The sequence below is a fragment of the Microtus oregoni genome, unplaced genomic scaffold (assembly GCF_018167655.1).
Source record: "Microtus oregoni isolate MIOR12 unplaced genomic scaffold, Mior012 000003F_ref0000135, whole genome shotgun sequence".
Taxonomy (NCBI): domain Eukaryota; kingdom Metazoa; phylum Chordata; class Mammalia; order Rodentia; family Cricetidae; genus Microtus; species Microtus oregoni.
This window is the reverse complement of record NW_024543062.1, coordinates 21,538,262-21,566,106: the sequence shown is the minus strand read 5'-3', so window position 1 is coordinate 21,566,106 and position 27,845 is coordinate 21,538,262. Positions and strand designations below refer to the sequence as shown.

The 27,845-nt window shown below is 42.7% G+C and overlaps 1 protein-coding gene and 1 non-coding gene across 3 annotated transcripts in view; one reads left to right on the top strand and one right to left on the bottom strand.

Moving 5' to 3' along the window:
• Positions 1 to 21,016, bottom strand: part of Atp2a2 (ATPase sarcoplasmic/endoplasmic reticulum Ca2+ transporting 2) — a 42,282-nt gene extending 21,266 nt beyond the window's left edge. For both annotated transcript variants that reach the window (XR_005974037.1, XM_041648452.1), the window contains exons 1-5: positions 20,445 to 21,016; positions 19,861 to 19,878; positions 19,685 to 19,767; positions 8,854 to 8,958; positions 8,485 to 8,623 (exon numbers count right to left, since the gene is read on the bottom strand). Coding sequence is in view for 1 of the 2 variants with exons in the window: in XM_041648452.1 (XP_041504386.1) it covers positions 8,485 to 8,623; positions 8,854 to 8,958; positions 19,685 to 19,767; positions 19,861 to 19,878; positions 20,445 to 20,562 (463 nt within the window). In the remaining variant the exon portion in view is untranslated. The remainder of the gene's footprint in view (positions 1 to 8,484; positions 8,624 to 8,853; positions 8,959 to 19,684; positions 19,768 to 19,860; positions 19,879 to 20,444) is intronic.
• A 4,760-nt stretch (positions 21,017 to 25,776) lies between these two features.
• Positions 25,777 to 25,878, top strand: LOC121446665. Its single transcript, XR_005974098.1, has one exon. It is a non-coding gene; the product is annotated as a U6 spliceosomal RNA (small nuclear RNA).
• Positions 25,879 to 27,845: the final 1,967 nt, after the last annotated feature.

Sequence of the window (27,845 nt, the reverse complement as noted above, 5' to 3'; positions counted from 1 at the left end):
ACCTTTAAATCATCTTAAGTTAACCAATGTCCTTGTTTTACAGACAGAAACTAAAGGCCAGGAAGTAAAAGGAGTTTTGCTTCAGGAAGCTCAATTAATGAAAGACCTCCTTTAACTTGCTATGACTGACTGCTTCACTTCTTTTCCTAACAATCTATTTAACTTTAACTTGCTATGACTGACTGCTTCACTTCTTTTCCTAACAATCTGTTTGATGGGCACATCAAAAAGCAGATCTATTAAGGAGCTAAAAATAAATAAAAAATGAACGTAAAGACCCGTCTAGAATTTTTCAAAGGCATAATGACAATTTCCTTCACACTACAGGCATTTATGGGTGTCAGACAGGGCTGTGCCTGGGAAGCAGGCAAGGGCACTGCTGCTCACATCCAGTCCTATTTCCTGATGGGCTCGTCAGCGCCCAAGGGCAAGTGGTAGTGGAAAGTTCTTTTTGCCAAGGGAGTGCTCTGCAACTTTTTCCTTTGCATATTTTTTTTCTGTTTCTTTGGGTTGAGGTAGGAAGAATCTGTTATTAACCACCTTCTCTTTGCCTAACACCTGACACTGGTTCACATGTAGTTCTGGGCGTCTTCAGTTCTTAGCTCTTTCCTTTCCACCACAATAATGATTTTCACTCTGAACAGAAATACAATTTAAAAGTTAGGCTACCAAAAATACATTTTATGAGTGAGTTAAAAAAAATATTTCTTGCCATATCTTACAACTAAATGCAAGTTTTACCTTATAAGGAATATTTAAGTTATGCTACTTAATTAAAACACCTTTTTCTATTTAAGTTAAATATAAATACCAATATATGCAAGAGAAAAGTTTTTTTTAAATATGTGTGCACGTGAGTGAATTAAAAAAATATATTTTTATTTTCCCCAGGCGTGGTGGTGCAGGCCTGTAATCCCAGCACTCAAGAGCTGTGACAGGTAGATCTCTGAGTTTGAGGACAGCTTGGCCTGTAAAGTTGAGTTCCAGGATAACCATAGCCAGAGATACACACAGAGAAACCCTGTCTCAAAATTTTTTTTACTTTAATTACATTTTTATTTAGTTTAGTTCCATGCCACAGTCCTTGAATGAAGGTCAGAGGACAACTTGCAGAAATCAGTTCTCTCCTTCTACCATGCCCCAGGGATCCAACTAGGTTGCCAGGCTTGGCAGCAAGGAACCTTTACTAAAAGAGCTAACTCAAGCACTAAGCCTTTGTTTATGTTCATTTAAAGAAAATTAACTTTAACAAGTCTTTCCAGAGAAAGAAAAATAAGATCAGAAACTGTCTCCATATTATTGAGTTTAAATGTATCTGTTAAATTTTGTGGTTATGAAGTCTGAATGGAATTCTTTACTTGAAAGCCCTATTTGCTTTAATTAAAACTATTCTAGATCTCAGGGTGAGCAGGGAAGAAACATTACAAAGTACTGTAGCATTATATATTTGTTCCCACTATGACTTTTGGGGAGTTTCTTTTCTTTCTTTCTTTTTTTTCTATGGTTTTTCTAGACAGGGTTTCTCTGTAGCTTTGGAGCCTGTCCTGGAATTGTAGGGGTCTCTCCTTTCACAATGTGGTCCTAGGAACTGAACTCAGGTTGTCAGAGTTGGCAGCAAGGTCTTTTATCTGCTGAGTCATCTTTCCTACCCAAGAAGGCTTTTTTTACACCAGGCACTGTTGCAAGGACTCTACAGGTCACCCTCTGTAACTCTTCACAAGGAATAAGCTATTATCTTCACTCCCTGTTTATAAATGAGGTGCTTTTCAAGGTCATAGTACTTCACAGCCATAAAGAGACTGAACCAGTCTCCATTTTTCTGCCCCTTAATGTCAGTGTTTTTAGTTTTTCTACTATAATGTTACAGAGTAAAATACATCTATAAATACCTTTAACTTCTGGAAGGCAAAATCATGGAAACAGGAATTATCATTTTACTCTCATTTATATCCCTGCCATTTTCCCCAAATCACAATTTTCTAAATGTTCCAGCACAAGCAAAGCTGAACACTGTATTTTACAAAAGTCACAGTATCTTAAAAAAAGTGAACCCCTTCCAGTGGTCTCTCGTCTCTTAATCTCAGTGACAAGAATGGAAGACTGACACTGTGACTACTACTGAGTCATGCAATGCGGAGGAGTGATTACAGGAAATCAGGAAATGCCAGCCCTATGTAACCAGGTCAAGCTTCAAGATCAACTGGTCTGTCATGGTCTGAAGGTGGGGGAGACCTCCCGGAGCACTCACCTCTCAGTGTCTTATGAGTAATCCTCAGAGTGCTAACGGGTCCTGATATCAAAACCCTGCTTAACTCATTGTTACATCTACACTCAATGTGAAGAAATATTTCGCTCATTTAAGAGATTGGCATTTATTTTTTTGTGTACAGGTGTTTTTGCATGTATGTGAACCTCATGTGTGACTGTTGTCTGCAGAGGCCAAGAGGATGTCAGATCCCCTGGAACTGGTGTTACCGACTTTGCGGAGCCATTGTGTACTTGCTGGGAAGTGAAACCAGGTCCTCTGTAAGAATAGCCAATGCTCAAGAAACCCGGAGTCCCTCTGTTTTTGTGGCCTTTTTTTTTAAAGTAAGATTTTTATTTTTAACTGTATGTATGTATGTATGTATGTATATGTTGAGTACAGGTGACTGAGGCCAGAGATATGGGGTCTCCCCGGAGAAGTTACTTACAAGCAGTTGTGAGGTGCCCAACCTAGGTATTGGGAATGAACTTGGGTCTTTTGCAAGACTAGTATCCACTCCTAACCGTTGAACTAATCTCTAGTTCTTGCTTAATATACAAGTTAACATGAAGAATTTGACTTGATTTTCAGGAATGGCCAAAATTATTATTTCTAGGGATATCTGGATATAGATGCCAGCCCTTATCTCTCACATCTCTCCCCGTGAAACACCTTCACAGAAGGGGAAAAGCTGAACAAACACAACTCTTTATTTGGTCATATCTCTTGCTTCTTTTTCCTTAATATGTTTGACTTTTAAAAAAATTTAGAGAACTGTGTATGTATGTTTGTGTGTGTAGAGGCCTGTTGTACCCATGAGGTGTCTCCTCAACTATTCTACACTATACTAACTGAGAGAGAATCCCATGCTGAACCCAGAGCTCACTTCAACTAGTGTAGCTAGCCAACTTGACACAAGGATTCCTTTGTCTTCCTCCTGAGGTGATGGGATTAGAGATGAATGTCCATGTACCGCCTTTTCTGTGTGGGTACAGGAGACCTGCACTTCTGTCCTCACTGTTTCTGCACATATCCCGGCCTAGTTTGACATTTTATGAACATATAAAAGCCTAATCTCTGTAAACTGCTTAAACTAGGCAGTAATTACTATTTTAAGCATACTTCAAGTTTTAATTTAATCTGCATGGTGGTACACACCTTTAATCCCAGCACTCTGGAAGAGGCAGGTGATCTGTGTGTTCTAGGCCAATCAGGGTTAAACACTGAGAGCTTATCCTGAAGAAATATACTTTTGTTTTTCTAAATTTGTGTTCCCACGTGTGTCTGAATTTATATGCATTATGTACATGCAGGTATCCACGAAGGCAAGAGGAACCCACTGAACTTGAGTTGTGAGAGGAACTCTGGTGTTCTGCATGAGCAGTAGTCATTCTTAACTGCCACCTCTCCAGCCCCCATACAATTTTAAAAACCAAATAGCATCATAGGCTTCTAGGAACTTTTAAAAATGCAGCAACTATCCAGCTCCATTTCAAACTAAATAATCAAATTGCCCATATAAACAGCTTTTGTTTTTGTATTTAAGGCTTCTTCTGGCTTATGCAGGTACCTATATGCAGACAGAACACCCATAATGTAAAATAAACAACAGGAGGGACATAGTGGTGCATGTCCTTAATCCCAGCTCTTGGAAGGTAAAGGCAGGGTTTCTTTGAGTTTACAGGCCATCATAGTCTATATAGAGTTCCAGGACAGCCAGGGCTCTATAGAGATAATATACTCTGGAAGAACAAATAAACAGACAAACAACAAAACACACACACATACAAATAAACTAGTGATAAACTTCTAAGTGCCTAGATTACATAGCTGAGCCTCCATGGTATTTTTACACTTTTTAAATGACTGCTTTAAAAAAGAATGAAAGATTTTGCTGTGCGTGACAAAGCCCAAAATACTGATACTGCCTGGTTTTATACCAAAAGAAAAATGCCTGCCAATTTGGCAGAATCATACACATATGTAATTCTAGCATGCAGGAAGATAGAACAGGCAGAAGATCTTTTTAGTTCAAGCCCAACCCAGACTACACAGTCAGGACCTATTCTTAAAACAAAAACCAAAACCAAAAAATTCCTTAGTCTCTGCTCTTTGGGCTGGTAAGCTAATTAGGTATAGCATTAGGTGTTTGTTATACAGAGCTAGGACACTCAACTTTGACAGCTTTCTAAAATAAAGCCAAGTCTCATGGTCACAATTATTCAATATACATGTATTTTAGATTTAGAAAGTTCCTTAGAACACACTCAGATGGGAATGGTAGTGCATACTTCTATTTCAGCACCTGAGTAGGAAGATAAGAAGTTCAAAGTCTGCCCTGGATATAGCAAGACCACTACTACCCTGGGCTACAGGAAACTATCTCAAAGAAATAAGCTCACTCTAACTGCCCAAATCTGTAGAGGTGAATTTTCTGTTCAATCTCAGGCAGAGAAAGATAGGGTTGGTGTTCTTAAATAAACTGGGTCACCTATTCCACAGTCTTGCCTTGTAAACTGCCTCGCAGTCTGTCTGTCTCTCTCTCTCACACACACACACGCACGCACGCACGCACGCACATGCGTGCGTGCATTTGGGGGTGGGGGGTCGGGACGGGGCCTTACTACATAGTTCTGGCTGTCCTGGAACTCACTTATTTAGACCAGGCTGGCCGTAAACTCCTGCCTCCCAAGTGCTGGGATTAAATAAGGGTATGTGCCATCTTACCCCAGGTTAACTTTCTATTACTAAATCTCATTACTATAAACAATTCTTCCTTTAAACACCATCAAGTTTAAGAATTATACTTTATTATTGACTAAATCTAAAAAATGCTGTCTACTGCTGAACAGTTAGTCTTCATTTTAGGAAATATAAAATCTATTTCTTACAGAAGGTATAAAGCAATTTTATGTTAGAATCATGTCATTTTTATCACTTGCATAACCTTAGAATAGGGCTCAATCTAGAGAATGCTACAGGATAGGAACATATTTATGTCCTGTGCTATCATCAACCCTGTTACCAAGATATACAACATCTATTTAAAGCAGTAATGAAAACAGTGTCCCAAGACATACACCAAATCCACTGCCAAATTCTAAAAGCAAAAACTTTTTTCCTATTATAGTTTAACTCACATTTGTAAGATTAACAGATAACAAAGAAAAGTCAAAACCACTGATAATCCCTTACTGTAAGAGTATATACAATCAGGGACTGGAGAGATGGCTCAGCAGTTAAGAGCACTTATTGCTCTTCCAGAAAGACCCAGGTTCAACTCTAAAAACCCACATGGCAGCTCCAGGGGATCTGGCATCCTCACACAGACATGCAGGCAAAACACCAATGAGCATTCAAAAATGCACATTTTGTTTCCAGTCATCCAAAAACATACTCCTGGCATTAAAAAAAAATGTAAAATTGTTCTGTATTTATAAAATGAATGAGTATTAGATCTTTCTTTCTGCCAAGCAACTTTACGTGACTCTAGTGTTCTAGACTGTTCAAAGGTTCACATAAATATCTGTAATGTTCACATAATCTCTCCTAAAATTTTATTTGCTTTTAAAAAAAGATTTATTTTTACTTTATGTGTGTATGTGTCTCAATATCAAAGCATCACATATGGTGTGCAATGTCTAAAGTAAATTCATAAAAATCTAAGTAAGTTGCTGTTAGAGAATAGTGACAAGACAAGGAATGCTTGCTAATGGAGATGGGTTTCTCTGAATCTGGAATTTAATAATGGTCACTCAAGTCTTTGAACAGGCTAAAACTATAATATGGAAGAGGTTATATGGTATGTGAACTATGTATCATTAAGATGCTAAAAAGTGGTGATTTGAGCCATCAACAAATTGAAATGACTTCTATACATACCATGTATGTTTATCATGTACATATGTCTAGAAAAGACAGTGATTCATTTTCCTCAACTAGTGAAAGTAACCACATATTTTAGAGTGGCTGGTGGCAATTAACCAAGTATTTGTAAAGTTGTCAAAATATCCACTCATTCTAAGTACCTACTCCTGAACACATTTCACACTTTCAGTCTGTTCTGCAAATTTTATGATAAAGGTATTTATTAGCCGCATCTGTCCTATACTTGTGATTTCATTTTGGTCAGCATTAGAATACTTAGGATATGCTTAGAAAGAAAAGAGTAGAAGAGCCTTTAACAAAGTAATCTATGTAAGACCTAGTCCTTTCCTGTGTTCTGTACCTCTCAGAATGATCAAACACCAGGAAGCAAGAATTAGCACAAGGTCAGAGCACTGCCTAAGCTTTCCATAATGAACATGCAGACATGACCAACTAGCAGGGTGTCAGCACTGTCCATGGAGAATTCACAAACAGGTCAAACAGACATAGACTTAAATGTATATATTGCCTATTGACTAGTTATTCAATTAAAATCGAATAAATTTAACTATCTTTTTTCTTTTATTGAATAGTCAACCCAAGTTTTGAGTATTTAACTTGCTATTTTTTAAATAGCAAGATAAAATTTTAAAAATTGTTTTAATTAAACTAAGTGTGGTGGTACACACCTTTAATCCCAGCTCTCGGGAGGCAGAGGCGGGTAGGTGGATCTGTGAATTTGAAGCTAGCCTGGTCTACAAAATCAATTCTAGGACAGCCAGGGCTGTTACAGAAAAACTATCTCAGGAACAAACAAACAAAAAATCATTTTAATTAATAAGGCAATGATAAAGTCCAGTAGAAGGATTAATTATGAGTCACTATATGAAAATATAACCTAGACTCAAAACAGTGTAAAAGCCACATCTGAATAATCCTCTGCAGTAATTCTTCTCCATTCACTCTACCAACAAAACAACCAAACATGAAATATCTCAGGGTGACAGTGCCAGTATGACTTCACAGAATAGTGGCACCTAGGACCTAAGAGGTGAAGGTGGAGGGTCAGGAGAGTTAAACGCCAACTGGGTTACATAAAACCTTGTTTTAAGGAGCTGGAGAGATAGCTCAGAGGTTAGGAGTACAGTGACTGCTCTTTTCAGAGGACCCATGTTAATTCCCAGCACATACATGGCAGCAAACAACTATCTGTAACTCCAAGATCTTACAACCTCACATAGACATACATGCAGGCAAAACACCAATGCAAATAAAAATAAATCATTTAAGCTGGGTGGTGGTACTGCATGCCTTTACCCAGCACCTAAAAAAGGCAAAGGCAAGAGAATCTCTGAGTTTGAGGCCAGCCTGGTCTAACACAGCACACTGCAGGCCAGCCAGGGATACATAGTGAGACTCAAGTATCCAAAGCAAATAAAATAATTCAGAATCAAACAGGAAAAAGAAAAGGGGAAATGGAGAGATAGGTTAGCCAGTGGAACATGCACCATATTGGCATAAAGACATGAGTTAAGAACCCACTAAAAAAACCAGGCAGCTAGTTGGGCAGTGGTGGCACACTCCTTTAATCCCAGCAGTCAGGAGGCAGAGGCAGGCAGATCTCTGTGAATTCAAGGCCAGCCTGGTCTACAGAGCGAGTTCCAGGATAGGCTCCAAAGCTAGGGAAACCCAGTCTTCAAAACCAAACCAAATAAACAACAGGCAGCTACTTAGAAGCTATAATCAATTAATCACTACAGCTAACTGTAGTGCACACAGCAGTAGTGTTCTACAGTTGATAACTACAAACCTCAAACACGTTGGCCAAAACACAAGATCCTTTTAGGAGGCCAAGGCAGGAAGAGCACTTCAATCTGGGAATTTGAGCCCAGATTCAGCAACATAGTGAAACTCCATCAAAAAACAAACCTCAAAATAAACCTTACTGACAACATAAAGGGACACTACAATTCCAAACATGCACTGAAATGGTATAATAACTGATAAATAATTAGTTTTAATTATAATTATGAGAAAAAAAACTAGGGCTGGAGAGATGGCTCAGTGGTTAATGGTTAAGAGCACTAGCTGATCTTCAAGAGGATCTGGGTTCAATTCCCAGCACTCACATATAGGCTTACTCTAGTTTCAAGAAATGTCATTCCCTCTTGGACTCTGTAGGCACCAGACACACGTGCAAGTATATGAACATGTATAGGCAAATCACCCACATGCATAAAATTTTAAAAAAGCAAACAAAAAACTTTAAACATAAAAAGCTAAATATAATTCTGAACCTAGAGAAAAGGACCTCCCTTAGAAATAAAATCTAGAAAAAAAGAAAAAAAACAAAAACAAAAATCTCAACTCACCAGCAATTTCCACAATATCCCCGGGAACGATGTCTTTAGCTTTAATTCGCTGCACACTCTTCCTGTCCTGTCGGTACACTTTTCCCATTTCAGGCTCGTATTCCTTAAGGGCTTCTATTGCATTTTCAGCATTCCTTTCCTGGATGAAGGAAAACCAAGCATCATAAACCACCCTGCCTGCCTCCTTAACTATTTCTAGACTAGAAACTAAAACTTCAGTTTTAGTCAAGTCTATGTAAGGAGACCCTGTCTTTAAAAAAAACCAAAACAAAACAAAAACACCAAAAACCAAAAAAAACCAACAGACTGATATTTAAAAATCACATAAACTACTGAAATGTTAAATGCTGCAGGAATTTTTCTGCTTACCTGCCATACACCCACAATTGCATTGGCTACTAATATAAGCAGAATTACAAAAGGTTCTACAAAGGCTGTAATCGTTTCTTCACCTTCTTCAAACCAAGCCAAAACCTAAAAGAAAAATGGCACATGTCAGACTTCCTAATGTACTTTTAAATTTACCTACATTTTATAACAAAAGGGGCTCACATTACAAGAACCTTTTCTTACATCTCCAGAAACAGACAAAATATAGTTACAGAAACAACTGTCTTATATTCTGTTCTTTCTTTTCTTTTCCTTCTTTCAGGTTTTTCAAGACAGGGTTTCTCTGAGTAACAGCTCTGGCTGTCTTGGAACTCACCACTTTGTAGACCAGGCTGGCCTCAAACTCAGAGATCTGAGTGCTGGGATTAAAGGTGTGTGCCAGTCACCACCACCTGGCTAAACTACTTTATTTTTAATGCCACCCCAAGCTCAAATAGAGTGGGTTTTTTGTTTGTTTTTTGGTAGAAAAAAGTAGTCTCATTCAATTTGTATGTATATATGTCAGATAATAAAAAACTTTAAAATTCCTGATTTTATTATAGTAAAGATGAACAGGTAAACATGACTAGTCACATTGATGTTCACATCAGGTCTGGAGATATGACTCAGGTTTAAGATACTGGTTGGTAGTCCAGAGGACCAGGTTCCATCCAACACCCACACATTGGCTTTTATTCATCTCTAACTCCAGTAGCAGTTGGGATTGATGCCCCTTTTTCCAGCGTCCAGGGCCCTAAACACATGTGATATCCAGACACACATGCAGGCAGACCACCCTTACACAAATAATTTCTTAAAAATTCACATCATGTCTTCCTGTCCCCTCTCTGGGAGAGGCAGCTTCTGCCTCTCTCCGCCCCCCCCCTTCTCTCTCTTTCCCCTCTTCTCCCCCTTTTCCTTCCCCTCCATAACCCACCTAATAAATATCTAACTTTTAAAAAAAAATTCACATCATGTCTTAGACATACATGGCCTGAATTTACAGCTTACAAAACTGAAAACAAAAAACAAAAAAAAAAAACCCAAAAAACAACCAAACAAAATAAAACACCAAGAAACAACAAACAAAAAAATATTTGGAGGTAAAAAAATTGACCATTCACTCAAATTCAAGGCAGACCAAGTTAATCTCCCCGACTTCTCAGAGGTAGTGAAGTCACCTCAGAATTCCACCACACAGCACTTAGTACTGCAACATAGCACTTCAAAAATCACAAAATTCCCCTCCAGACAAATGAAATAAAGTGGGCCAGGGAGATGGCATATACGGTAAAAGTGCCTGCTGCCAAGCCTGATAATCTAAATTCAATCACAGGCTAAGGGAAGAAATACACTCAAAGGGCACACGCATGGACACACATTCCATCAAAATGTAATCACAAAAGCAAATCAAAAACCTCACCTAATCTATGCTAGGAGGGTAAGGCAGGATGACTGCCAGTTTCAGACAACATGGCCCTGACTCCAATCAACTACAAGTTAATAGCCAAGGTACTATGAAGGTGATAAAAAGATACAGTGAGTTAATAAAAGAGCATCAAAAGCAGTGGCTCTCATCTTCCTAATGCTGTGACCCTAATACAGTTCTCATGTTGTGGTGATCCCCAACCATAAATTTATTTGTTTCTACTTCATAACTGTAATTTTGCTACTGTTAGGAGTTGTAATATAAATATCTGTGTTTTTTTTATGGTTCTAGGCAATGTGACCCTGTGAAAGGGTCATTCACCCCGAAAGGGGTTGTGACCCACAGGTTGAGAACTGATGATCTAAGTAGTTAGAAGTTAACCAGAAGGACAAGTGAGATGGGCAAGTGGGTAAAAGCTCTTGCTGGGCAAGCCTGCTGATCTGAGTACAATTCTGGAACTCATAGTGGAAGGACCTGACAACTGACTCCTGAAAGTTGTCCTTTGACCTCCATGCAAGGTCTAAGTCACATATGCACACAAGCTCGCTCCCAATATCCAGGGCCAGGTCCTGACAAATGTCAGTGGCAATTTTACCAGAAACCTGCCAACCTCAATGATTGGATCCGGGAGGTGGGCTTTGCTTCGTGGGTGGGTGGGTGTTTTGCGATGTTGCTTAAAATGAACACATTTCACAATGAAGACCCTTACTTTAAAAGATTATCTAGGAGTAAGCAAGATGGCTTATCATGTAAAGGCACTTACCCTACAAGCTTGACAACCTGAATTCAATCCCTGGAATCCATATAAAAGCTCTAGGAGAGAACCAACCCAAAGAGTTGTTATCTGATCTCTCTTTCTGTGTGTGTGTGTGTGTGTGTGTGCGCGCGCGCAAGCTTCTAGCTTCCAGGAAGCAGAGGCAGGTGATCCTTGTGAGTTAGCCTGGTCTACATGATGAGTTCCACAACAGCTAGAGCTACATAATAGAGACCCTGTCTCAAAACAAACATAAATACTTGTGTGTACACACATACACAAACAATTTTATAAGTAAAATTAATATAGTTAAAAATAATGAACCCACATGAGATTCTTTTTGGTTTTTTGTTTTTTAAACACAGCCAATGACCAGAAGATAATTAGGCAATATGAAACTATAAAAGAAGATTAACACTGAATTAGCAAAGAATCAGATCAAAGAAAAACCAAACAGAAAGTGCCCAGGTTCTGACACATGCCAATTAACACTGACAAGCAGGGCAGGAGAAAACCAGACTGTGATAAACACGACAGCAGGCTTTCCACAGGGCATTCCTAGTACTAAGGCCAGGATCTCAGCCAGAATGAAAAAACTTCTCTACAAAGTTAAATTTTGATAGATGCAGGATCGCAACTGCTGATACAGCCTTCCAAACACTTAGCAAGGAGAACATATCAGAAATAAGAAATTTAATTAGCCCTTAAAGAAGAAAAATTGCTCAACTTCACAAGTGACCAGAGACCTTTTCAAAAGGTCAGTGAGGCATTAGCGACTCTAAGATAAGCTTCACACCTTGTTTAAGTAGGTATGAATTTCCTTCTTGGCAGTCAAGCCTGGGGACAACTTAGGGAAACATCCCTCAACAGATGGAGTGAAGGGAAGGGTGAGCAGTGTTAGAATTACTAGAGTAAAAACACATCTCTACTAGTCAAGAGATACACATTGTTCTCATGACTAATATTTATCAAATGTAAGAATTCTTATTTGACCAGTATACTAAGCTTGCCTTCCATGAGACCCGTTGGATAGAAAACACAGGCTACCAACACTTGAAAGTTCTACAGATGCACTAATTACTATGGAATGAGCAACTAGTGGGCAAATTTACTAAGATGGAGAATGGCATCCAAACCTATCTAAAATTTAGGAACCACCCAGTTAGGCTGGAAGATAATTCAGTGGCTACAGCCCTTGCTTAACATATGCCAGCCAGACCCTGGGCTCATTCCTCAGTACATGGAGCGAGGGGAAATTCCAGTCTTTTGAGTACTTAAAAAAAAAAAAAAAAAAAAGACAGTTCTTAGTAGGCTAAGAGCCAACTGCTGCTCTTCTAGGACTGGAGTTCAGTTCCCAGCAGCCATATTTGACAGCTTACAATTGCCTATAACTCCAGTTTCAGGGGGTCAGACACCCCTTTCTTCCCTCTAGTGGTACCCACACACGTGGTATACCGTCACACAAACATACCCATATATACACATAAAATAATCTAAAAAGTTTTAAAATAAAGATAAAATCTACCTCAAAACAAAATATAACCCAAAGACTCAAATCCTATACCTCAAATTGAAGAATCACATTAATTGATAAAAACCAATCTGCTCAGATTATGTTTTATGGTTCTTCACGGTTTGTTCTATTGGTAAGAAATCCTATTAGGTTATACAAATGGGAACACTGCTGACAAATGACTGACGGTAAGAAGGTCCAAAAAGAAACTAGACAGATACTGTCTCAAGAGTACACGGTCAATTTAGTTACTAATTATGGCTTTTCCTAACTTACACAAAATCTATCCATTCAAAAGGAGAAATATGTCTGTAAAAACAATCTTGACCAACTAGGTTGATGATCATAAAGGTTCTCTTTGTATTGCCTTTGTTTACAGCTGCATCCCTAGGGGCTCAGAAAGGGCTCTTGTACACGGATGGCACTCAGTATTTACTACTGGACAAGCAGAGGAAGAAAGAAACAAGTGCTCAAATAAAGCCAAGTGAGAATCAAGGAGGAAAAGTTCTACAAGGAAGTACAGCATTCCATCGGAACTGAAGGAAAAGGAGGAAAGGTTAGCTGCAATGTAATTTCAGGCAAAGCGTTTCTTCTTCCCTCTGATATCTGTACTGTTACAATAGCAGCACCCTTCCACTACAATTACAATTATTCAAAGTTCAAAGCTTCAAATTTGCCAACCCTTTTCCAAGTCACCATTCACTGCCTTTTAAGGTGAAGTAGTATAGGACAGGTATCTTTCTATTGATAGTCACAGAATTAACCTCTGGATTAGGACGGAACTAAGAGGTAGAGCACTTACCTAAAAAGGTATAAAGCTCTGGGATTTGATCCAAATGCACAAGAAATGGCATTACAGCACTACTAATACCCTTAAAGAAATTAAAAATTTTTTTTCTGGGGGCTGGAGAGATGGCTCAGAGGTTAAGAGCATTGTCTGCTCTTCCAAAGGTCCTGAATTCAATTCCCAGCAACCACATGGTGGCTCACAACCATCTGTAATGGGGCCTGGTGCCCTCTTCTGGCCTGCAGGCATACACACAGACAGAATATTGTATACATAATAAATAAATAAATACTTTAAAAAAATTTTTTTTCTGTATGTGCCCAAGAGTATGTATATTCAAAGCATGCATGTTAGTGTCCACGGAATCCAGCAAAGGGTGTTGGAGCCCCCAGAATAGGAGTTACAGATCTCTTGAGCCTCCTGATACAGGTGCTGAGAACCAAACCCAGGTCTTCTGCAAGTGTAACAAGTAAACCATCGAGCCATCTCTTCAGTCCCCTAACTTTCCTGCTTTTCCTGGGTCTTACTCTGGCCAGGTTGATCTCCAACTTGTAGCAGTTTTCCTGCCTTAAGTCTTCTCCTGGCTGGTATTACAGGCGTATACCCAACACTTAATCTGGCACTATTAACTTCTAATAGAAATAACGAATAAAGCAAAATTTGCTTAGGCAAAAAGGCATGTTTTGACATATACTGGAAGGGAGGGTTTCATATTATGGCTTTGGGATTGTGGGCTGAGCTCTTGCTTGCTCGCTCCCCACCCCTGGAGTTTCACTATGTATCCCTGGCTAGCTGGCCTGGTGTTCCCTATATATAGACCAGGTTGGCCGTGAACTCACAGAGATCCATCTACCTCTGCCTCCTGAGTGTTGGGATTAAAGTTGTGTGCCACTATACCCAGAGGATTGAACTCTCAAGACCACTCAGAAAGCAAGGAAGTATAGAGGAAGAGTAAATGCATAGCATGTGAAGGGTCCAGATTCAATGCCAGCACCATCTGCCTAAAAGTGGTTAAAAAGAAAAAAAAAAAAAGTCAAAATTCAAGAGGCAGAGGCAAGAGGATCTGAGTTCAAGGCCAGTCTGGTCTACAACTCAAGCTCCAGGGCAGCTAGGGCTGTTTTAGAGAAAATTGTCCTGAAAAAACAAAAGAAAAAGATGAAAAAACATCATAAGTGCTATTTTCACCTTCCTTTTATCTTCAGAAATTTACACTGTGCCTTTGGATATTTAAACACTAGATCAATAAACAAAATTTACATTAAGAATTCTGGAATGCCGGGCGGTGGTGGCACACGCCTTTAATCCCAGCACTCGGGAGGCAGAGGCAGGCGGATCTCTGTGAGTTCGAGACCAGCCTGGTCTACCAGAGCTAGTTCCAAGACAGGCTCCAAAACCAGAGAAACCCTGTCAAGAAAAAAAACAAAACAAAACAAAGAATTCTGGAAAAAAAAAGGAAAACAAGCACTCATCAAAAACAACCCAAGATTATCAGTTAAGTGATATGCTAAATGTCTTGGGTGGCAAACAAAAATTCCTTCAGTCAGAAAAGTAAACCTAATATGCATTAGAATTCATTCTCTCCAGTAAAAGGTGGCGGTGGCAGCAGCTGGCAGCAGTGGCACACACCTTTAATCGCAGCAATCAAGAGGTAGAGGCAGAATGAACTGAGGTCAGACTGGTCTATAGAGTGAGTTACAGGAAAGCCAGGAATGTTACACAGAGAAATCCTGTCTTGAAACACCAAAAACCAAACCAAATAGGAATGGCAATACTATACATCTGTAATTACAGGACACACGAGGCCGAGGCAAGAAATTAATAAGAGTTCAAGGGCAGTCTTGGCCATATAATAACACAACGCCTTAAAAAACAACAGATCTTTAATCCTAGCTCTCGAAGGTAGAAGAAGGTAGCTCAAGTCCAGGACAGTCAAGGCTATACAGTGAGATTGTCTTCCCCCATAAACAAGCAAACAAACAAAACCAACCACCACACACACACACACACACACACACACACACACAAAATAATAACAACGACAACAACAAAAACACAGTATGACTGAAGATAAAAATCAGTAGCAGAACACTTCCCTAGTGTGCTCAAGGCCCTGGATTCTATTCCCACAGTAGGGAAAGGCGATAAAGACAATTAATGTTTCCCCTTCAAATTGTTTTTAAGAAATAAATCAAACAAAAAACTTAGAACACCATAAAATGCACTATTAAATGCTTCTTAATCATTGAAACAAGCAAAGCAAAAACAAATCACGTTTTATCAGTGTCTCAAAATGCTAGAAACAAACTTAGTCCAATATTGAGACACTGAAAAAGAATAGGGGCCCAGCATAGTAGCAAGATCTTAATGAGTTCTATGATATGCATAATCCTGGTCTCCAGGATAACCAGGACTATAAGGAGACCCTGTCTCAAAAACAATCAAAACAAAAACAAATACACACACACACACACGAAAACAACAAAATAGTATTTTAGTGTAAAACGGGAAACGGGGCAAAGAGTAAAGACCTATGCTAATTTCCATCTCAGTACCACCCATGATCTGGAGAGATCAGCTAATGCCATTAAAGCCCTAAATATACTCACCTCTCCTTCAGCTCTTTACTCAAAGGTTACCTTGTGAGGTTCCCTTTTAAAAAGTCTGTGCTCCTCTTCCCTATGGACAACCCCCTTATCTCAGCCCCTTTACTTTCTCAACAGCACTATTCAAATTAACAGGTACCATATTCCCTATTATAGCCTTTGTGTCTGTGTCAAGTGCTCACTTGGGAGAGGAGAAGAGTAGGTAGGCATTTCAGTTAGGCAATCAAACGATGCAGGATACTTAGGGTAAAGTTAGTAACCTAACAGAATAGAAACAACCCAAATAAAAAACAGTAAATGATGTCATATTAAAGAAATTTGATGTCTACATGCAAAGGGAGATGCATTTTGCTAAGACAGTCTTACACATCTCAGGCTAGCCTTATCAAACTCACTGCTGAGCCAAGGCTGGCCTGGATTCCTAACCTCAGCTACGAAATACTAAGATTACAGGCATGCACATTTGATCTTTTTAAAAGAAACAACCCTGGGAAACACTACAGATTAAACTGTCCCCATGAGCCAGTGTAAAACATTAATGCAGCTTCCTATTTTCTGCCAGAGAAAACATTAACTGTAGTTAACATTTTACTAGTCTAATATTTGAAATAAATCACTAGTATCTTTCTAACCCAAAGAGAAATCTGATGATTTGTGACAACTGCCTATTCACTTCTGCAGAAGAATGAATATTCAAAGACCCGTGTTTTTCCTGTTAAGCCAGTAAGAATATACTGACTACCACAAATAAGTCAGTGCTGTTATTTGGAAACTATGAAAATAAATAAAAGCTGAAGTTCGTGTCACAAGCCTATAACCCTGGCACCTAAGAGGCTAAGTAAGACAAGAGGATCTCATAAGACTGGGCTATTCAGAGTGAGTTTGAGACAGTCTAAGATATAGTAAGACCTGTCTCAAAAAACAAAAATACACATACAAAACCAAAACAGGGGCCAGGCGGTGGTGGCGCACGCCTGTAATCCCAGCACTCGGGAGGCAGAGGCAGGCGGATCTCTGAGTTCGAGACCAGCCTGGTCTACAAGAGCTAGTTCCAGGACAGGCTCCAAAACCACAGAGAAACCTTGTCTCGAACCCCCCCGCCCCCAAAAAAAAACCAGGGCCTGAAAGATGGCTGAGCAGGCCCTCAGGCATTCACATAAAGGCCAGAAAGTGGTGACAGCATGCCTATATTTTATCTATTTATTGGTTTTTTTTTTTTTTTGAGACAGGGTTTCTCTGTAGCTTTGGAACTAGCTCTTGTAGACCAGGCTGGCCTCAAACTCACAGAGATCCGCCTGCCTCTGCCTCCCGAGTGTTGGGATTAAGGGCGTGTGCAACCGCTGCCCCGTGGCTTGCCTGTATTTGCAACACTTGGGAGGCTAGGGCAAGCTGGCTAGCTAAACTAGCTGAATCAGTGAGCTCTGGGTTTAATCCAGAAACCCTGCCTCAGTATGTAAGGTAGAAAGTCATTAAGCAAGAAACCCAATGGCCACTACATACACATTCACACAAGTACACCCACATACCTGAACAAGCACACACATACCTACACTGTACACACATACATAAGCAGTAACAGAAATAAAGAGAAATAAGGAAATAACAGATCAAGGAGCACATAGCACCATCAACAAACCAAAATTTCTTTTCCATTTTTATAGCTTTTGAGAAAGGGTCCAGACTGTCTTGATGCCTCAGTTTCCTGAACCTTTCCTTTTGAAAGAAGGCAACCCTGCAGATCATTTTAAAGGTATGAACACACACTTAAGGATGGCCACTAAGTAACACTCTAGAGTGGTGCAGACTTAGAACAGCCTCTGAAGACTACTGTAATCCATCCAAAATCTTGACAAAGAAACCAAAGCAAACTGAGTGAACTCTAAAAAGCACTTCCTGCACACTTATTCTCTCGTTATTTAACACCTTAACATAAAATATAACAGTTCATTTCCTGAACAAGAATTCCAAATAGTTATTGAAAATGAATTCACATTTCAACTACAAACACTAATAAGCAACATCCTCTATTACAAAAAAGTTAAGCACTTAAAATTTGAAAATGATTACAAATAAATTCCTAACTATTACATCATAAAATACATCTACAATCACTAATCTTACTTTCTAAAACACCAAACTAACATGATTTTGAAACCCTGAGATCCAATAGCCAGTAACTTGTTCACTGAAAAGGGGCACCATTTCCGAGATTTCTTCAAAACACAGAAGGAACCAGCAGGAATGTATTTTGCCTACAGCTAGTACACATCAGTTAGTTGATTCCTAAGTCCCTGATGACCTTAATGAAGGACAGCATTTAACAGCCACAGCAGAGACTCAGAATCATGTAGCCTGCATTAATACAAACCCTGATCAACTCCCCAAATGTGTAATTTATTTTACCTCATGTCAACATGCTCAAACTATAATCAAACAACTCTATTCATTTATCTTGTTTACCAATGACGCAACCATTTACAGGGCAAAATTTTTAAAAACTAATCACAAGATATATAAGTTGTATAGAGTGAATGACTCAGTAGTATGCTGTGGTTTGCTATTGGTGTCTAAATTTTATTCAATGAAAACCACAGGTGAGACTCTTGAGAACTGAACTAGCAATGGCCACACAACACTTAACAAACATGGTATACTAAAGTTTCACAGCAAAATCCATGTGTACAACTACTCCTAAAGGCCAACTCTGCCACGAAAATTTATTTTAAAAATAGCTTAAAAAAACCCTTTCCTTCACCTGAACTCTGTAAGTTCCCTAAACAATCCTCTATGCTAGTGTTTTCATAGAGGTCATTACCACATGACCCCTAGGTCAGATTTATATGTGAAAATACATAGTTGAAACCTTACAGCTGTCAACTTTGAGACCCGAAACAAGTATTATACGATTCTCACTTCCTATTACAGTATAAGAATACAAGGTTGGAAGAACAAAAAGCAGTGTGCGCTATGATGGGTAATTAAGACCACTAGGCACCACTACCACTATTTTGAGAAACTGTAAAGAAATCCACTGGCCAGAAAAAAATGATAATAACCTAGAAATAACCTTGCCACTTCTTAGTTTTTCCTAGATGGGTCTCTGCATTTCACTAGTTTCTTAGCAACCACACAGGGCTCAAGCACATACAGAAAGGGGGGGGGGGGGCGAAAAAAAGGTCTACCTTCATTCCCTCTTCTCATACTCAGAACCAAGAGTACTGAACTTTGTTCTCTCGCTCTAGGAATCACTCAAGACAGGGGTCCAGGTTAGATGCCACCCTAAAGGTCAGTGACCAAATTTGGTCAACAGTGGTGCCATCACTGCCGTCATCATTCTTGTCACTGTCAGAAACAACTGTCGCCTTGCCACTACCAGGAAGGCAAAGCAACTGCAATATTCCCTTTGTCCATTCTATTTACAAACTGCCCAACATCATCTTCGTATGATCTTACAGCATGACAACAAATGGAGGAACCTAACAGAAAAGGCCTTGCAATAAGAAACTGACTGGCACTAAAAACTGGTAAGACCCTGCGGTCAGGAGCCATTTCTCACTCCACTGTAAAAGTTGGACATCTATATTCTGAACAAAACACCTTCTAGCACCTTTTTTTATCTCTAACACTTGGGTTGGTTGTTTTTTGTTTTAAAACACGGAAACTCGAAGGCTTTTTTTTTTTTCTGGTGTATCAGTGAAATACTTTCAGCTTGTATGGGCAGATAAAATATTTTTTTAATACTTACGAAAGATATACAAGCTGCCAGCAATAAAATCCTAACTAGTAAGTCTTCAAACTGCTCAATGACAAGTTCCAGCAAGGTTTTTCCTGTTAAGGAAAAAAGTATTTGTTACAATTGTCCATATCAATCAATCCGTGACCGCACACAGACCGTCTCTCCAAAGTAACATTAAGATTTACCTTCTTCAGCCGGTAATTCTAGAATGCCGAAATTCGCCAGCCAACGTGTCAGGGGAGGAAAGAAAAAATACAGACATCTGATTAGCGCTTTTATAAAAACTGCTAGATACATCACCATCGTTGTGGGTCTATGAACATTTAACCTCTCTCTCTCCACTCTGATACCCCGAGAAAACTACACGGTCCCTGGAATCAAGGGCCACGGTCCTGCCCGTCAGCTCACTCGGGCCTCCAGGACCATGCAGCCGTTTCAGCTGGGTCATCACTTCTGCCAGATGTGTAACTTTGGGGAGTACAAGAAACGGTCGGAGGCTTTCTCAACTACATCGACGCCTCATAAATCCGCGGGGGACTCAGGCCAGCCGCAGGAGCGCCCCCCCTCCCCGCCCCGCTGCACTCCGTCCGGGAAGGTCACCGGCTCGAGACCCCTGGAGGTCGGGAGAGGCCCGGACCCGCGTGCGGACAGCCCGGCCTCTCGCAGCCGTCGGGCGCCGAGCCGAGCCGAGCCCCACGAGGTGGAGCCGGGTCAGCCATCTTCCTTGGCGCTCGGGCCCGCGCCGCCCGCTGCAGCGCCCCGCACCTACCGTTGGAGCCCCATCTCTCCTTGAGCTTCTTGACCTGCTCCAGGCTCAGCCCCGTGCTCTCGTTGACGCCAAAGTGGCCCAGCACCTCCTCCACCGTCTTTGTGTGAGCGTTCTCCATGGCTGCGGGGGCCCCGGCCGGCCTCGCCTTGCGTCCCCGCGGCCTCCTCGCCTCCGCCTCGCACTCGGGCCGCGGGCTCGTGCCACCGCGGGCGCCCGGGCGCAGACAGCTGTCCCCTCCTCTTTCTCCTCCTCCGCGGCTGCGGCCGCTTCCGCCCGACCGGGCGCTGAATCACCCGAGCCCCCTCCCCCAGAAACCGCCGCACGCGGCCCGGCCTCGCCGAGCCCACCCGAGGGGCTGCGAGCCTCCCGCCGCGCCGCAACTGTGCGTCGCCTCAGCTGCCAGCCGGCCGCGGGCAACGCAGGCCGCGGCGAGGAGACCCGGTGCGGCTGAGGAGGGGCGCCCGGCCGAGCCCTCGGCGCGGAGGAGACCGAGGCGGGCGGCCGGAGAGGAGCTGCGCGGCGGGCCTGCACGAGCCCCTCAATTCTGCACCCCCGACAGCGGCGGAGGAAACTGCGGCGGAGGAGACGGGAGGTGGCGTCGGGGACGGCTCCGCGGCGGCTGCTCTAATAGCATTTATCCGCCGCTGCCTCCCCTCTCGCCGCCGCCGCGGCATGTGGACGCCGCTCATTGGCCGAGAGCGCCCAGCGCGGCGCGGGCGGCGCGGCCCCGCCCCCTCCCCCGGCTCCCTCCCGCGCGCGCGCAGCGCGCCCACGCCGCCGGTAGGCCCCGCCCCCTCCCGCGCGCCGCCCCCAGTAACCCGGATCGAGACCGCGCGCGTGCACGCGTGTGCGCGCAGGCCGCCTTCGCGGCAGGGCTTTGCTGGCTGCGGCGAGCGGAGGGGGAGCTCGGTTTTTCTCGGCCGTGGCTTTCGCGTGTCGTCCGAGAGCGGGAGTAGGGCGCGGATCTTACGGGTGGGCGCTCAGCGCTCACTGCCCCGCCGCTGGGGGACTGTCTGGGGCGCGCGGTGGCAGGGAGGTGCCGGAACGCGGGCGACCCAGGCGCGCTCGGACGGGTGTCCTTGGCTCGCCTCCGCACCCTGGACAGCCCGAGCCGTGCTCTGCAGCCTAATGTCTCCTTCAGAGCGCACCCCCCACCCCCATCAGCCACCAAGGGGAGGAATTCCGCAGTTCCCTTCCCACACAGCCAAAGTCGCTCATCTGTCGCCTCGGGAACACCGCATCCCACACCCCCAGCCGAGAGCCCCATCTCCATCGCACGCCAACACCAGCCCTTCCTTCCCCTGCGGGTTCTGTACCCCGACAGGGAATCCCACTCTTGGGGGAGGAAGGAGGAAGTTTTATTTCGTTTTAGTAGCCCACACAGCCTTTGACATACGTCTGCATAGAAGTCACAGGTTATGCTGTAGCAGCTATGCGTTTGCTAGGTGCTTGGCTTTGGCTTTAAAATGAAGGTTGCTATATAGACTTGCACTTTCCCCAATGAGAGAGAAGGAGCCTTCAATCCCAAACCTATTCTTAAACCACAAATCATCTGCTCTGTTGGTGAGGTCTGTTAAGAGCCTAGCATAAAATGTGATTTTGCAAATATGAAGAGATCGTACTGAGTCAGGTGTGACGTCCAGCCTGTAGTTTCAGCACAGAGATGGAAGAAGCCCTGTGATCAAGAGTTCAAGGTCATTCTCGGACACTTGAGTTTAGAACCAGCCCGCAGTGTTGAACTGTGTCTAAAAAAATAAAACATAAATTTAAAAAGCAGAGGAAGGTGGGAAGCCATACTAAACAAGGGGGAAGGGAATCTTTGCATTGAATTCACGAATATTTTCACAAAGAGCAGCTTCCTGAAGGGAATCGGTTGCAAAATAAAGCATTTCGTCCACTCAAGTGTTTTAGCAACGCTACCCACCACCCCATCACTTGAGTCGTCCCACAGGGCTCCGCCCCAAGACTTAAGATAGATTCCTTCAACAGATGCAAATCACAGTACTTTACCCGACTGAAAAAAAACGAAGTACGTCATTTCATTTAATTATTTCCAAGGAGTGGAGGCTGGCATGCAGTTCTGATTGATACTTGGAAAACGACCAACAGAACCCTACACGAAACAAACAAACAAAAATTCTAGTGTATAGCAATGCACTCCCTAGAAGCAAGGTGGAAACTGGTTAGGGCACAGCCTCTTCAGGAGGATCGGGTGACAGCCTGCGAGGTGGGGGTGTGGTGATGGAGAGCTGGTGGGTCTTTGGCCTGTGTTCCAGTTCTGCCTGGCTTCGTGTTGTTTCACACCAACAGCAGGAGGCACTGAGGGCAGGAAGTTCGCCTTTGGGAGTTGTCTAAGCCATTCACTGGGTTCCGGGTACTTCCCTCAGGCCATCTTCTTCATTTTTGCCCCCTCCTGAAAGATGCTTTCCTTATCTAAAGCAGCCCCCCTCCCCAGTGCACCCTCTATCACTTTATTCAGAATCCCCCTTCCCCCAGAACCCCAAATTTTCTGTTTAGCTGTTTACTGCCTTTCTCCTAGGTGTCTGGTGGGACACCCCAGACATGAGCTCCATGAGGACACAGCTTGTCTGTCTTGTCCGTCTTTAGCATCCCCTCATCATCTATTGAGAACCTGCAGTTTAAGTGAATGAGAGTCCCACCTTTCCCAACCCATTAGTAACCTGCAAAGGGCTGTGCCAGCGCCAAGGCCTCAGCAAATGTCTGCTGGACTCTAGGTCATTGCTTTCCATTCATGAACAAGACCTCTAAACAACTTGCCTTATGAGAATGGCTATGAAACAGGTTTAAAACAAAAAGAAGGCAAAACTACATTATAGGCCTGTCAGCGATGAGAATGGCCTATATTCTCATAGGTACTGCTACCAGTCATAGTGCTCTTCTGGAATGATCTTTGCAAGGTTTTGTTTATTTGTTTGTTTTCACTGAAGTCTGGAATGCTCCCTTAAACTAACAGTTTGACTTTGTTTTTATCTCAGCATGGGCCCTAGGCGGTTGGTTTAACACACCAAAATAGGCCTTTGTTTCCTCTGCCTGTTGTTATCTCTGAGACCCCTTGCTTAGAGGTTGGTGAAACTGATCAGGAACCCAGACTCCCAAAGGCAGAATCCCTGGTTACTCTTATTTAGAAATAAGGTTGGGAGAAACTAAATAATTAAAGGATTTATCTCAGTTAAAAAGAAGATGGAAGGGGGCAGGAGAGATGGCTCAGAGGTTAAGAGCACTGGAAGCTCTTTCCAGAGGTCCTGAGTTCAATTCCCAGCAACCACATGGTGGCTCACAACCATCTGTACTGAGATCTGGTGCCATGTTCTTACGTGCGGGCATACATTGAGGCAGAATGTTGTATAAATAAATAAATCTTTTTTTTAAAAAAAAAAAAAAAGAAGAGCCGGGCGATGGTGGCGCACGCCTTTAATCCCAGCACTCGGGAGGCAGAGGTAGGCGGATCTCTGTGAGTTCGAGACCAGCCTGGTCTACAGAGCTAGTTCCAGGACAGGCTCCAAAGCCACAGAGAAACCCTGTCTCGAAAAACCAAAAAAAAAAAAAAAAAGAAGAAATAGGAAGGGTGTAGGGGCACATGCCTTTGATTCCGGCATTCAGGAGGCAGAGGCAAGTGGATATGAGTTTGAGACTAACCTGGTCCACACAGTGAATTCCAGGTCAGCCAAGAACCTGCCTTTTTAAAAAAATATTTTTTATGGTTTATTTAAATGTGCATTGGTGTGAAGGTGTCAGATCCCCTGCAACTGGATCTTCAGACAGTTGTGAGCTGCCATGTGGGTGCTGGGAATTGAACCCAGGTCCTTTGGAAGAGCAGTCAGTGCTCTTAACCACTGAGCCTGCCTTTTTTAAAATAAAAATTTGGGGTTCGGTTTGTTTTATGCACAGTGCTGTATTCTCTTCTTGTTTTCAAGCTTACTCGCAAAATAAGAAAGGTTCCACTGTCTTCCAGCAAGTCTCGCAGTCACACACGCCATCACTCGAGGACAGGAAGAAAAGGGAAAGGAGAGAGACTGCAATGCAGAAAGATGAAGTGTGACCAAAGACCTTCAGAAGCATCAATAAAAGAGGACATTAGCTAATAAAAGGCAGGTTAGTTTAAAAAGCTGTTTGGATAGAAAAGCTGAGAGGCGACTTGCAAAAGAGGCCTAGCCAGTTCTCGGACCTTGGCAGGCCTCCTGTGAAGTAGTGGAGGCCACAAGAGGCAGTCTGCTCCATATTTGGACAGCTCTAATCATTAAAGCAGCCCCATTCTGGGCAGAATCCACCTTCTCTTAGCTACATCCACTCTTATTAGCTCTCCAAAACCACCCTGAACAAGCTTAATCCCTCGAGTACATGATCCTTTTAAGTATGTCAAGATCTTTACTGCATTAATGTCTCCTTTCCTAACTATAAAGAGCAGCAGGGTACTGGCGCTGTCTTCCTATAGTGCGGGTCTTAGCCCCTCGGCATCTCTGGACACGCCCAGTCCTGAGCACACCATGCTGAGCACCCACCTCTGCCCTGTATCCTTCCACTTCACAGTGTAGTGTTAGCGAACTCAAACCAAATCCTTTCCATGCGAACCACAGTCCCGTTAAATCTGTTTATGGTATACTTATCTTGTTGATTTATGTGTATACCAGGCACCGAGCCTGCCTATAATGAGATGGTTTTGGGCTTATTATGATCTTTTTGAGTCTTCATCTTTAAACAGTCATTTTTAAAAATTTTTCTATGTGAATGAGTGTTTTGCTTGAATGTGTGCCTATACACCACTGTGTACCTGGTGCCCTTGGAGGCCAGAAGAAGGCATCAGATCCCTTGGAACTGGAGGGACAAATAATTGTGAGCCACTATGTAGGGGCTGAGAATAGAACCTGGCTCCTCTGAAATAGCAGCCAGTGCTCTTAACCACTGAGCTATCTTCAAATCCCAGATTTATTTATTTATTTATTTTTGGTTTTTTCGAGACAGGGTTTCTCTGTGGTTTTGGAGCCTGTCCTGGAACTAGCTCTTGTAGACCAGGCTGGTCTCGAACTCACAGAGATCCGCCTGCCTCTGCCTCCCGAGTGCTGGGATTAAAGGCGTGCGCCACCACCACCCGGCTTCCCAGATTTATTTTACCTGTGTATTTGTGTGTATATCTGTGGAGAGAGTATGTGCACATGAGTGCAGGTGCCTGAGGAGGCCAGAAGAGGGCATCAGATCTCCTGAAGCTGGAGTTATAGCTCCTTGTGAGCTATCTATCCAACATGGATACTGGGAAAAGAACTCCAGTCCTCTGCAAGAACATTAGTTCTCTCTCCCTTTAAAAACATTCAGGATTGTGCTCACTTCGGCAGCACATGTACTAAAACTGGAGCAACACAGAGAAGATTAGGTTGCCCTGTGAAAGGATGACACACAAATAAATATGTGAAGCATTCTAGACTCTGATCATTTTTGCTTCATCTTATTATAATTTATTTTGTCATGGTTGGTTGTTATCTCTTAGAAGCCCATTCTTTTTTTTTTTTTTTTTTTTTTTTTTTTTTTTTTTTTTTTGGTTTTTCGAGACAGAGTTTCTCTGTGGTTTTGGAGCCTGTCCTGGAACTAGCTCTTGTAGACCAGGCTGGTCTCGAACTCACAGAGATCCGCCTACCTCTGCCTCCCGAGTGCTGGGATTAAAGGCGTGCGCCGCCACCACCCGGCCTAGAAGCCCGTTCTTGAGAGACAGAAAGGGAGTGGGTCTGGAGGGAAGAGGAGATGGGGGAACTGCAAGGAGAGAGGGGAAACTATAATCAAGGTATATTGTATGAGAAAAGACTTTATTTACAAAAAGAGAAAAAAATGTAGATTTATTTATGTGTAGGAGTGTCCTGCCTCTCATGTCTGTGTACTACATGTGTCCCTAGTGCCCTCGGAAGCCAAAAGAAGGCATCAGACATCCTGGAACGGGAGTTACAGATGGTTCTGCCATGTAGGTGCTGGGAACTAAACCCAGATCCTCTGCAACAAATGCTCTTTCGCACTGAGCCGTCTCTCCAGCCCTGGCCCCAAAGAGTGCTTATGTGGTCCCCTCCAGATCTGGCTGACACACAGTCTAACAAGCAGAATGTGTAAGTCGCTATCCAACAGGCCTTCTAGTGACTCATCCGGGTTAAAAGACTAATTGGCTGGATGTCATTCCTCAGTCGTTATAAATCTTTTCTTTTTTTCAAGATTTATTTATTTGTGTAGGAATGCTCAATCTGCACATACACCTTTATGCCGAAGAGGGCCTCAGCTCCCATTAGAGATGGTTGTGAGCTCCCACTAGAGATGGTTGTGAGCCACTAAGTGGTTGCTGGGAATCGAACTCAGGTCCTCTGGAAGAGCAGCCAGAGGTCATAACCGCTGAACCATCTCCAGCCCCTGTTATAGATCTTTTGTTTTTGTTTTTGTTTTTTTTTTTTTTTTTTTTTTGGTTTTTCAAGACAGGGTTTCTCTGTGGCTTTGGAGCCTGTCCTGGAACTAGCTCTTGTAGACCAGGCTGGCCTCGAACTAACAGAGATCCGCCTGCCTCTGCCTCCCGAGTGCTGGGATTAAAGGCGTGCACCACCACCGCCCAGCTGTTATAGATCTTTTAACCAGAGGTTCCAAAGTCAAGAAGTAAAGCTCCTAAAGGTGTTCCCACTTACTTACCCCTTACAGTCTGTCATTTGGTGTTGGAATCACCCTTCCTTTGATGGGTGTAGTCAGCTGACTTGAAAGTCATGTACCATGAGAGAGAGATACCCATTTAAGCAACAGGACCAGATCTGCCATCATGAAATGCTTACACTGAGAGGCCAGAAGGCGCCAAGACCTCTGACAAGATCCCATCTGCCGCCTTTTGCTTGCTCTGGACGTGTGCTTGCTGAGGGAAATGACGGCGGAAAGGGCCATGCTATTGAAACGCTGGCTGCATATTCGAGATCCTTCTACCCCAGAATCCTGAATGCTAGAATTCATTGTAGTTGTAGGTGTGCCCCACATCTTCTTGGGAGAGCTATGTTCTGGAGTCCTTGCCCACAGCAGGCCCCAATTCTCTGTGATGTTGGCCTTTGTGTGAGGACAAGTTCACTTGAGCGGAACTCACGGCGCTGGGCACACACTAGCACTTTGTGGCCATTGTTGTTTCTATGTGCCTCACAACTAACATCTGAGAAACCCAAACAGCTCAATAGACCATCTTTTCTAGAATCTTCCTCACCCCTTCCCCCCGCATCAGTAAGTGTCCTCTACATGGCTTACTGTGTCAAACTCCAACTCCTGGGAGCCTACTCCAGACTAACAATGGCTGACCAGCTACTTGAGCAAAGTTACCTCCACCTCCCGACTGTCCCAGGTGGTGGCAGACGCAGTTCCTAACCACTCTGGTCTGTAACTCACCAG